This window comes from Magnolia sinica, chromosome 3 (assembly GCF_029962835.1).
Source record: "Magnolia sinica isolate HGM2019 chromosome 3, MsV1, whole genome shotgun sequence".
Classification (NCBI taxonomy): Eukaryota; Viridiplantae; Streptophyta; class Magnoliopsida; order Magnoliales; family Magnoliaceae; genus Magnolia; species Magnolia sinica.
Genome location: NC_080575.1, coordinates 102,445,828 through 102,458,787, shown reverse-complemented (window position 1 = coordinate 102,458,787; position 12,960 = coordinate 102,445,828). Strand labels below are relative to the sequence as shown.

The window sequence follows — 12,960 nt, the reverse complement described above, 5'->3', positions numbered from 1 at the left end:
TAGCCATGGATAGTTAGCTGCCACCAAAGCCAATGCGACACAACCGAGTCGACTCGGTTTCCCACAGACAATATATACAACATGACCCACATCCAAAAGTACTGAATAGAAAGCCACCGGTAGTATTTGCCACCAAACCAACATGACTCATCCGAGTTGACTCAGTTTTCGACAGACTGTAGATACAACTCAGATTTCCAACTAGCAACCTCCACATTGATTGAATGAAAAAAAAAAGAAGGTAAACTGAGTAGCTCAGTTTTCAACAGGCGCAATATATAAGACTTGGTTTCCGACAGATGCAATATATACAACACCACACATCCAAGTAAACCCAGCGCAATGTAAAGTCAGTAATGGCAAGTGATTGATTTGTGTGCTATCTAATAGTCTATTACATGGGTTGAATACAATAAACAAGTTTCATTCCAGCAAGAACACTGACCCATCTTTCACAATGGGCCATTCATTCAGCTCTGATGCAAATATAGGAACTTTCAGAACACAACTAATGATAGCAAATTCAAAAGAGAATTAAACTATAGTTAACAAAAAAGAAGGCCGAAGATGCCAATGCCAAAGGTCCATTTTAGTCATAGATACAAAGACCTGTTTGTATATGTTTCTCTAAAGCCTCAGCCCCTACCCTGACCATGTATTAAAGGAACAACAGAATAGGAAAATTTTCCAAAACCAACTTGTTCGTAACTTCAATGTTCAAAACACACTCCACAGGTGGGACGTGGCGGCTAAGTTGGAACTTAAAAAGGTCAAAAGAAAATATGGAGTGATTAGGAAGAAGGTGATTTTGGGTAAATATTGAACTCTCAAGCAAGTTGTGGACATTTAGTTAAGAAAACAAGTAGGTTATAGACAATTTCACAAGGTGGGGCGCGCCCATTTACACTGAACTTACACCTTGGGTCTTATCTCGATGCCTTCAATGATAATCCCGGCCTTCCAGTGACGACCTGCCACCTCCAACAAGCTCATTTTAACCACCCCTTCATCTCCCTCATCATTGTAGCAATCTCCTAGCTCAATCTCCGACCAACCATCGCTTCTCGGGAGTGGGACCCGTGTTGCGTTCCCTGCCTCAGGATGGTGATTAAGCATGTTCAATGGCTGGTCCCGATTCCTCCGGTTCTCCTCGGACTGAAGGAAGGCGAAGTGTTTGGACAATTCTCCTAATCTAACTGACACTTCTGCAGGGGGGGACTCGAGCCCATATGAACCCACATCGTATCCCATGACGAAATAAGCACTGTACCTCGTTTTGGGTGAGAGCATGCAGGAGTCGATCAGCCCATGGATCTCTAGCCAACAGACCATGTTGAGCACGGCTACTTCAGCAAACCTGCAAAGGAAAAGAGATGAATGGGCCTGACTAGATTAAGAGCTGACATGGATATCCGGAAGATAAGCTACTTGGTCAAGTTCTGGTTAAAATTCAATAATTCCTATGATCAGGACTGGGATTTTGGTGATCGCTGTGATCTTCAGGGTTTGATTATATACAGACAGAGAGAGGAATGCTCACCTGTGCACCAGTTCTCATGGGTTATTGTGAGAATTTTTTCAGAACTCATCTCCCATGATAGAGCACAAAATCCAAACCGTCCATGTGATGCAGCAGCCCATGAAACCCCCATGGCCCAACTTTCGCTCTTGTCCAAACTTTTGGTCGGCCATGGCAAAAGAGAGACAAATCAAGGCAGGAAATTGTTTCCTTTTAACATGGCCCACCAAAGTTTTGAATGGCTGAAAGTTGGGCCATGGGGGTTTCATGGGGTGCTGCATCACATGGAAGGTTCGAATTTTGTGCTCATATCATGGGATATGAATTCTAAAAAAGTTCATATGAGTTCTCGTGAGAACTGACGTGCTCTCTATAGGGGAATGCTCAACTGTGCACTCGTGAGAACTTTTTCAAAACTCAACACATGTAATGAGGATCCAAAATCTGAACTGTCCATGTGTTGCAACACCCCATGAAACCCCCAGGGCTTGACTTTCACTCCGATCCAAAACTTTGGTGGGCCAAGGAAAAAGGAAACAGTTTCCTCCCTTGATTTGTCTCTCTTTTGCCATGGCCCACCAAAGTTTTGGATAAGGGTAAAAGCCGGGGCCCTGGGGGAATCATGGGGTGCTGCATCACATGGACAGTTCAGATTTTGGGCCCACATCACGTGTGATGAGTTTTGAAAAAGTTCTCAAAAGTTTCTCGGGGAGAACTGGTGCGCAGGTGAGCATTCCTCTCTCTATATATATCATTCTGTCCAAAGCTTGTAAATGACACTCTGGACAGTTCAATCATTGATCTAGAGTACCACATGCAAAAATCACACTGATTGGATGATTTTGGCCATTTGAATGACAGTCCTCATGCGATAACCATCCATTTTTATGAGCCATAAATTTGGATGGTTAGAGCTGGAGCCAGCAGAGTTCTTTGGAATCATAAGCAAAAGCCTATCAGATTCAGTTTCAAAACGATGACTGTATCTATTGCTTATTCGCTGGATATTGACCATCCATTTTTTCTTATGATTGGACTGTCCCATGGATCATTAAGAAGCCTTGTGCACAGCACTAAGGGGGCATTTGGCACATGGGATTGGAAGGGCGTAAGTGGGACTGGGATTTGGAAACACTTTATCTGAACAGCCAGCTGTTTGGTGACAGTTGCAATCCCGGGGTTAGGACACCCGTATCAGAAGCTGTGCCTGGGGAAGGGATTTTCACAATCCCGCCTTGGACTTGGCAATGCGTTCGGTCACTTCCACAGGTCTGCAAAGTTCTGGATATGGGATGGAAGCAAATCCCACAGCCGACCCTGCAAGTCCCTCGTTTCAGGCTTGCAGGCTCTTGCGTCTTTCTCATTACATCTCTACGGATAGATGTATGGAAACCCTGGAATTGGTCTGAGGCTACGGACTAAAAACTGGTTTAATGGTCCATTGTCTTTAGCCCATGACACTCCATCATCTATACGCCACGACCCAAACACTCCTTTCGGTGGATTTGTGTAATGATTCAAACCAGGCCCTCTTCGTTATCCAAACAAGGTTTGGAGTGGATCCTTACATAACCCATGTGGTTACACCAACACCCAAAGAGGACATCACCTTCATTCCGCAGGTTGTGTTTTCTGCCAAGAAGCCATCCAAACATTCCACCTATCAAGCCAACCCTCATGGGATTCAAGACAATCCCTGATGTACCATCATCATTTTTTTAAAAAAATAAAAATCCCATCCCACCTAATCCCTTCCAATCCCATGCGCCAAATGCCCCCTAAGGACTGTCCCTGAAGGTGCAGGCGTTTTAGCAGTCCCATACCATACATATTATTATCAGTAGTATGTAATAGGAGCTTTGCCGGGCACACAAGCGTGTGCAATAAATAAAGCTCATACACATGCCACACATGCCAGCATGGCACATAGGTGCAGGATCTAATCCATCCATCAGGTTAGTCTGCCTTCTACATTTTCCCCCTAAAATAAAATCTGGTCCAATTTGCATGCAGGCCCCAATATTAGAAACAGGCGGATGTTATGCAAACTGCAGCCCACCTGAGCAGTGGATCAACCTGATTTTTGCACTAGGGCATCAATATAGTGGTGATGTTCTGATGGATGGATTGGATCTTGGACCTATCGTGCCATGCTGGCACATGTATGGTGCGAACATGTGCATACCTGCGTGGGCTTAGCAAAGCTCAATGTAACAGCAGTCACCATTCCCATAAAGACATAGTTATTAATGGTATTCTGGTATTATCATAAAGAAAAAAGATAGGGAACTCAGCAAAAGTAAAAACCAAACCGGGGAAGCTGCCAGTTCAGTCCCAGTTCAATCCAAATAGCTCAACTGTTGGTTCATGATCTTCAGCCTGGTTTAAGTGGTTTCTGAGTTCTAGAAAGGTTTGATTTGAACTGAACTGGAAATGGCTCTAGTTACTGTTGAACTACACTGGACGGTCTACTCTGGTTTTCACAACACTGAAAGTTCAAATTCTCTATCTCATTAGCAGTCCCATGAGGAAGAATGAGATGTAGAAAGGATAGAAAGGACTAACCTAGATTGGGGATGATTCATCCAATTCCAGTAGCTCGGAGTATCTCCCCATACAATCGAAAGCTCCCTTGCAGACAACATAAAACACTTCTTACCAGTCGTTTTCTCAATTGAAAAGCTCTGCCAGAGGGAGAGAGAAGAAAGTATTCAATGAAGGTTCATAATTTCATGCAATGCAATCATTCCATGCTATTCATAAATTCATCACTATATATATGTATGTATGTGTGTGTGTGTAATTTTTATATTTATATTCGCGAGTAGTGCTTGGCCAATTTTGCCAATATTACTCATGCAATCAATCCAAGGGAGGGGCATAAAGGCATAAGCATCCAATGTTAAAATGGAAAGGGGATATGTCTGGCCCTTCAACCGAGGGCATTTTTTCATGCAGTAGCCCACTCTCACATTCCTTCTCTTTGCGTGTAGCTCCCACAAATGACGTCGCATTAGGGAGCCTGTGCAACAAAGGCTCCATAGAATTGCTGCACCCACTCATTTTAGGACACCAGACCAAAAACAAGGCAAATCTAAAACTCGAGTGGGCCACAACAAACTAGAACAAGAGGGGATGAGTTGCCCCCCCCCTTCTCTCTCTCTCTCTCTCTTTGTTTTTTTCCCTCTCCCCTACTCTCTCTACATGCGTTGTACATGCCGCAACCCTAGTTTATATAACAACACCAAGAACAATAGGAGTAAAAACAACAATAACGACATTTCATAATTGGACTCAAATAATGATGATAATACTTCAAATTATTATTGTACTAGGATTGAAATACCACATGCCAGATAAAAGGTTCTCTACTAGCTTATTCACCAAAACCTCATGGCCTGAAGTTGGGCCATGACAGTCACTGTATTGAAGTTCAAGAGTTCAATTGAATCCAACTAGACAGTAGGGTTGACACTACAATAGTGCTTGTAACATTATATCGAGGGCCCCCTTCTTTAACCTAACTTTACCCATCAGGAACGGAAGTATCCAAGGCCAAACCTTCCAACCACAAAAATAACAAAACCCCCATCATTTGTCATTTCCATCCTGAACAGATTCTGATGAGCACGATGAGTTCTAATCCTAAACAATGACTTAGGACGGGACTATTTGCATGGTTCTACTTCTACTACAATCTAAGGCCAAAAGTAGTAGTCATCTAAACAATGGTAGATGAGGTTTCAATTGACTATTGATATATTTGATTTTCAACATGATTTAAGCATATCTGTTTGCCAAACAGATATATATGCAGTTGGCTTCGTCCACTGAAGCAAGTTTGTCAGATCAGAATTGATTAAGCTTCATACCCAAGACAGAATTGGCTTTGTTGGTATCTTTGATCTCAAAATAGAAAGACAGTCACTACTCCATCAAACTGATGCACTCAACCCCATGTCATTACAAGCGAGTAAGGTGTCACAATCATACGAAAAACAATCATAAGAAAAACAAGGCCAAGAATCTTCATTGGTTTATTTAATACAAAGATGTTTGTTCATGAAACGAGATCTTAGTATCCTTGGTTTGGATGGTTTATTTGTATATGAACATGGCCTTTTTGAAAGGCAATATTTTTTTCGGAAAGGAAATTTTTTTGGGTCTTGCAAGGAAACTATCTACTTCCGATTTTACTGGAATAAGAACAGCAAATGACAACCTGAACATTGGGTTGTGCGTTGCACCAATGCTCAAAACCTTCAATAAGGTATCCAATCCAAGAAACCTTGGTTTCTCAAGCGACGCCATTTATGGCCAAATTGGTTGGAATTTTGTAGTTTTCCACTTTGTAGGACATGCTTAGCAAATTCTAACGATGCTTTGTCGTTTTGCCAGATTGCAGTCAAGCACACAAACTCGACTTGATTGACCAATGAGTCAAGACTCAGACTAGTTATTCACTAACCTAGCTTTGGCATTTTGCCAGATTGCAATCAAGAGCTACAAATTTGGCTCGGTTGACCAATGAGTCAAGACTCAGTCAAGCTAACCACTGACCCAACCTAGTCTCATAAATCTTGACCAGTTTAATTAAAATACTGCTAAAATTAAAATTGAAAGTCTTTGACATTGAAAAAAGAGTGAAGACTCGTCATATCATTTTAAATAAAATGAAACAAAAGTAGGAATTGAGGGCAAAGTGTTCCGTAATGGTAATGGTGGCTGTAACAGCCACCACCGTTACCTTTACGATACGGGGTATAACGGCTATTACGGCCCCATAATGGCCGTTACAGTCTCTTTTATTCATTTATTTAGTTATTGAAAAAAACCCTGAAAAAACCTGTATATGCCCCGTAATGTTGATTAAAAAGTATGAAAAACATGTATCTGTCCCGTAATATACCAATACGGGGCTATTATGGCCTTCATAGGGGACGTAACGTGCCGTTAATGGCAATTATGGGTTATTTTTTTCCATAACGATTGTTTCGGCCGTTACGACCCCGTAACATGTAACGGTTGCCACCGTTACCTTTACGTAACAGCTGTAACGGCCTTATAACGGCCTTTACGGCACACCATGATTGAGGGTGCATTTAATTTCTTCAAATATCATTAAATTGAAATTCCTTACCTCGGTGGTAGACTTTTAGAAGTTTCAACACCAGGTCTTGGTTTCGAGTTCCCATAGGTGGTGAAATCCCACTACGGCGTGAGCGCAAGGGTGTGTGTGTGGGGTCTTTCTTTAAAAAAAAAGGTGCATTTAATTTCTCCTGATATCATTGAATTTCACAATATTTTGCACCAAGTTAGACTGATTAATGATGAAATGTCATGAAATTTCACAACACTTGGTGAGACCAACACACCCTTAAATAAAATCTTGAAAGATATTGATAAATGGAGTGGTGGGCCAAAAGAAGATGGTGAATTGGCTCATAATTGAGTAGGAATTTATAGAGTCGCAATGCATTAGGATACTACTCAATTTGTATGAATGAGCGAAATCCTACCATGATGGAGTTTTACCCAAATATGTTGTTTATTTTCATATTTGGAAGTTTGATGGCATATTAAAGTTAAGCGGGAAAAAGGAAAAGAAACAGCAAGCCGATGGAAAATCTAGCATGCAAATTTGTGAGTGTTTACAGTGAAAAAAATATCCATCAGACATCCAGACTGTTCATCTAGTTGGGCCATCTCAGACAAGCCATGGCCCAAGCAATCGGACGGTAGGTTGGCCTGCCAATGGAAGGGGGAAAAAAAAAACAAATAGGGTAAAGGTTATGGGGCTCAATTGCTGTATGTGCTTTTCAGCATTCAAAGGCTGCATGTGTTTTTGAGCCTTCCTCGAGGTGGTGACCAATCCACAGTCCTTGCATATGGCATTGTACATAATTCCAGATTGTCTACATCACGATATCACCATAGATGGGACATGTCCTGAAGATCACCATTCTCAGATGATCCCAACGGTGTGAGCGTGTGGGGTGTGTGTGCGTGCGTTAAAAAAAGAAAAAAAGATGATCCCAACCATCCACTTGGTGGAGATAAGTTAATAGTTAGTAATGTAATGGTCTCATCTGTCCAAAATGGCTACATTTACATCAATCCAGACCATCCAAGTTGCAGGCTCTATTGTCAAAGAAGCATATCACAAAAACTGCCCTTGCCAGATGATCCTTACCGTCCATTTAATTTCAAAGGCCTGTTTGGGAAGGTTGAGATCTCTCCCAATCAGTTTCATTTCAGAGGGGCCACTATTTCACCGGTTTGGAATGACTTGCATACGTGCCAGAGGTCTAGTGGATGAGTCACCACCATTTAAGAAATGGTGGGAAACACACATGGCATATTAGCGATTTCACGTGGGCCACCAAATTATGGGTCCCACTAGTTGAATGTTCATATCTGGACTGAAGGATACCAATTACGAAAGACTTCAAAAAAATAAAGATTAAAATATTACTGTCATGGCATCACATCTGCCATACACGTGCCTGCATGCATGTCAATCCAGACCATCCAAATCCAAGGATGTAGCACAGAACGAAAATCACAGACTAATTGGGGAATCAATGGACGGCTAAATATAAAATATCCAGACGTCCAAATTCAACAAATAAGATTAGATGGTTGAGGTCATTCAATCACTGTAAATTCCAGTATATCCTCCATCCAAAATGGAACCGCAATTTGGAGGGCTCGGATTGCCTTGCATGCCACATGTACGGTGGATGGAACACCACCAAATTGGAAATACTTTAGACAGTTGACTTCTAAAATTCCAGCGAAAGCACCTGCTGGGCGACCAGGGTATCAATCGGCAAAGATGTTGTATTTTGTTTTAAAATAATATTAAAATTTAATTTTCAAATTTTCGGTGGTTTCCCTCCACATTTAACTTTTGGTGTTTTTGGATTGCAGGTTTTGTCCCACATCGGATTTGACAAAGTAAATTCTCTTGTATATAAGATAGGCTTTTTTGCTTTGGACTTGAGCCCCTTTCAGGGGGCATGTGAATTTGGTCCTGGGGGGGAAGGGAGGGCTATGCCAATAACTCTAATCTATGCCATTGACCATGCGCGTCGAGCCTAGCCGAGTCGAGTCCGAGTCCGAGTCCGAGTCCGAGTCCGCGTGCGCGACGCGACGGGCTGAGCATGGGTGCAGTGTGAGTGTATTCGCGTGGGTGTGTGTGTGTATGGGTACTCGCGGGACTTTATTTGCGATAGTGTACTCACACTTGCGCCTTTTCGTTTTAAACCAGAGAGATGTGTCCGTTCCGATTGGTCGCACCTATTGGGTTTAAACCCAATGGACCTAACCCTTTGTAAAGGGTGCTTATGCACCACTTTGAAGTCTATATAAAGACTTCCGATTTATGTTTGAAAATACGAAAATCCTTCTCTTATAAAACACTCTCTGATATTCGGTTTTAAACATTTTGATTACTGAGTTCGTCGCTGAGTCAACTCAGCACTTTCGGGTTAAACTACAAGTAGTTCGAGCCATGTACAGTGAGTGCACCGCTGAGACTGGGACATAGTTGTTGTATCCTGGAAGTCGATTGCTCTGGAAACCTGTTGCACTTGGGATTTTGTCCAAGGGGAGCAAATTCAATTTCAAGCCGAGTAACTTAGTCACGCCTCGACTCAATTCAATAAGTTCTCTTCCTCAAAAATTTTATTTTATTTTTGTTCTCGATTTTACTAGTCTATTTAATTTAACCAAATATTCTAACAATCTTTAAATCAAATTTGTTGAATTACATAGGCTATGGCTACAGTAACAGTAAATGCTTCTGCTGAGTTAGCCAAAATTGAACCGCTCGCTGGACAATGCTTTAAACGGTGGAAACAAAAACTGATGTTCGCATTGACCACCCTTAAAGTTTCATACATACTATCTGAATCATTTACTATAGATCCAGCAAATCAAACCAAAGTAGCAGATAAAAATAATTGTAAAAACTATATTATAAACTCTTTGTCCAACGAACTATATGACGTATATGCTTCTTATGAATCTGCTAAAGACATATGGACTGCTTTAGAAAAGAAGTACATATTGGAAGATGCAGGTGCTAAGAAACATGCAATTGCTAATTTCCTTCATTATGAAATGACAGACGATAAACCTGTCACAAATCAGATTCATGATTTTCAAAATCTAATTCATGAACTGTCAACAGAAGGAATTAAGTTGGATGAAGTGTTTTTGTCAGGAGCACTAATAGAAAAGTTACCGCCCTCTTGGAAACAATATAAGAATAGAATGAAACATAAAAAGAACGGTATTTCTCTGGAAACTACTATCGTACACGTACGAATGGAGGAGGCCAATAGAATCAGGGACCACAAAGAAAATGAAAATGAGATAGATTCAAAGGTGAATCTTGTGGAATCAAGTCGGGCAAATAATAAGAAAAATGACAACCGTCATAACTGTGGCAAACCTGGACATTACGCAAATGAATGCAGGCTCAAAAAGAAAAATGCAAACAATCAATTCAAGAAAAAGGAAAATTGCTACAACTATGGAAAGCCTGGACATCACATTAAAACATGCAGGCTTAAGAAAAACAAAGATAAGCCACAAGCTAATCTTACAGAAACAGGCAATGAGTCTGACATGGTAGTAGCTATAGTGTCAGAAGTCTTTCTTGTAAATAACTTGGACACTTTCGGGTTAAACTGCAAATGGTTCGGGCCCGTGTACAGTGAGTGCACCGCTGGGATCCGGTCATAGTCGTTGTATCCTGGAGGTCGATTGCTCTGGAAAAATGTTACACTTGGGACGTTGTCCAAGGAGAGCAAATTCGATTTCAAGCCGAGTGACTTAGTCACGCCTCGACTCAATTCAATAAGTCCTCTTTCTCAAATTTTTTATTTTTTTTTTGGTTCTCGATTTTAATAGTCTATTTAATTCAACCAAATATTCCAACAGAAGAATCAACGGACGGTAAAATGACAAAAATACCGTTGACATTTCTAAAAAAGTATAAAGGGCTGATGAATCCATGGTCTCTGAAGGATGGATATCATCGTCTTTTCCATTTATAAAGCCTATGGCACAAAAAAAGGGACTTCTATTGATTCCAAATGAAAGCTTTTTAGCCAAGAAGTGGAAGAAAAAAGGACCTCGAGAATCAAGGAATTTACCATTTTTCCACCGTTGATGAGAATCGGATCGCAGAGACGGAAATAGAGCTCCTTCTTCGACGAGAACTCGACAGGATTGACAGATTTTGAGAGAATCTCCGAGCAATCCGACGGCAGGAATTTCTCCCAGACGGTGTCAGATTCCGACGCGAATTTGAAGGTATGAGAGAGGGTTGACGATCTACACGCATCACGAGGAGTTGTGTAGGAGAGGATGTGAGAAATGCAACCTTCGGGCAACCTACTGAAGAGACGATCCGGATCGTCTATCTCCACCTTCGTACAACTGGAATCTGACGGGAGAGAGAAGAGACGCGAGAACATACAGAAGATAAAACGAAATCCTTATGCAGACCAGAGCGAAATCCTTCGCATGGAAGGAAACGTTGTTCCAAGAGCCTTATTTGTGGCCTAAGGGTAAGGTTGGAATTACGGAAATGCCCTCGCTGCTGTGCGAATACACTTCCAACAGCCCTATTTTTACTGAAATGCCCTCGCAGCTGTCGAACCAAGTTGAAACACGGTAATTTAGAGCTGGGCAACGGTCCGGGTCGGACCGGATTTAGCCTAACTCGATCATATCCGAAATTTTAACAGGTGGACCCGAAATCGATCCGATCCGAGACGGAGTCCAGGTCACTGGACTCGGACAGATCCGATACTTGATTTATTTGACCCGATCCGAGTCTGACTCGGTGAAGGAAATTGAGTCGGATCGCGTTGGACACTATTTGGATCATTTCATATGGTGTGGTCCAATTTAATCTTCAATGTATCATAATTTTTTGTTCAACGCCTAAATTGATATGTCAAAATGGATGAACGGCTTAGATAACATATATACATCAAGGTGGGCCCCACATGACTATAAAAAATTTGTATAAATGCATGTTGCATGTGTTGTCCCATCTGGCAGGCAGCCTCAACTCTCAAGGCTACTGACGTAACGTCACCAAGTTCTGTGGGCCCCACTATGCTGTATGTGTTACATCCACACCGTCGATCAATTTTGAGATATCATTTTAGGGCATGAGCCAAATAATGATGTATATAAAAATCTGTAGTAGACCACATCACAGAAAAAAGTGGGGAGAATGATTTCCACCGTTGAAACTATTCTAAGGCCCACCTAATGTTTATTTGAAATCTAATCTATTCAAAAGTTGAAAAATAAAGAAATAAGGGAAAACACAAATACCACGTTAATCTAAAACTTTTGTAGCCTTTAAAAGTTTTTAATGGTGGGCATCACTGTCCAGAAAACTTTCTATATTGGGGTCCGCTGAAGCTTTGGATTTCATTCATTCTTTGGATATTGCCCTGAAATGATCTCTCCAAATGGATGGAAGGTTGGATACATAACATACATCATGGTGGGGCCCAAGTAACTTGGTTAAGCCACTTTAATACATACTCCCACAACCTACCGTATTGACTTGTAAAGCAAGTAAACAGCTGTTACCCGCTGTTGACGTGCCGTGCAAGTAACCCATTCTCATATCTGAGTGAACTCTGCTGGGCCCACCATGAATGCATGTGGTGTATCCATGCCGTCCATTTGTTTTCTCAGATTATTTTAGCTGTTGAACCCAAAATTGACGAATATTCAAAGCTCAAGTGGACCACACCATAAGAAAAAGTAAAAATATTATTTTTTACTCCGGATCTGGCCGGATCGGAACGGTCCGGATCTATTCGGATCGGGTTTTCGGATCGGAACGGTCCGAATTAACCACTATCCGATCTCGATCCGAAAACTAATCGGATCTAAATGATCTTACCCGATCCAGGCCGTCGGTTCTGTTCGGAACGGGTCGGATCGGGTCTGATCGGGTCGGATCCAACGGATCGGTTCAAAAATGCCCACCTCTACACGGTATCACGCAAACGATATGCTACAACATATCCCCTACCTAGTGTTACAGTACACGTCGGGACACTAGCTGTTTAATCCGGAGTCATATTCCGTCATCCTAACCGTTGATCTGACGATTTGCACAGCTGTTGAGGGCTTAGTCGAGAAATTAAAGATTTAAAGATCTTAAACTTTCGATGAATGGTCCATAAAATAAACGTTAATCAGATGTTTATATTCAAAGATATTCTAAGCACTTGGATTATTGCCCTGTCACCTGAGATCCCACGGGAGCAGATTGGAGCCATCCATCACGGACGTGGCAAGATTTGATTGAAGCAGCCCGTGTAAGTCCCTAATGACTTTCAAACCGACTCGGATTCAACAGTGACCTTTCCTACACTGACGTTGTTATTGAA

General features: G+C 41.6%; 1 protein-coding gene across 1 annotated transcript; it reads right to left on the bottom strand.

Annotated features, from left to right (window-relative positions):
- Positions 1–345: 345 nt before the first annotated feature.
- Positions 346–11,079, bottom strand: LOC131239012 (F-box protein PP2-B10-like). The gene is made up of 4 exons (XM_058236575.1): positions 10,687–11,079; positions 10,135–10,398; positions 4,085–4,203; positions 346–1,357 (listed from the first exon to the last, which is right to left on the bottom strand). The coding sequence occupies exons 1-4, from the start codon at positions 11,008–11,010 to the stop codon at positions 913–915; spliced, it is 1,152 nt and encodes a 383-aa protein (XP_058092558.1). The 5' UTR covers positions 11,011–11,079; the 3' UTR covers positions 346–912.
- Between the last annotated feature and the right edge of the window lie 1,881 nt (positions 11,080–12,960).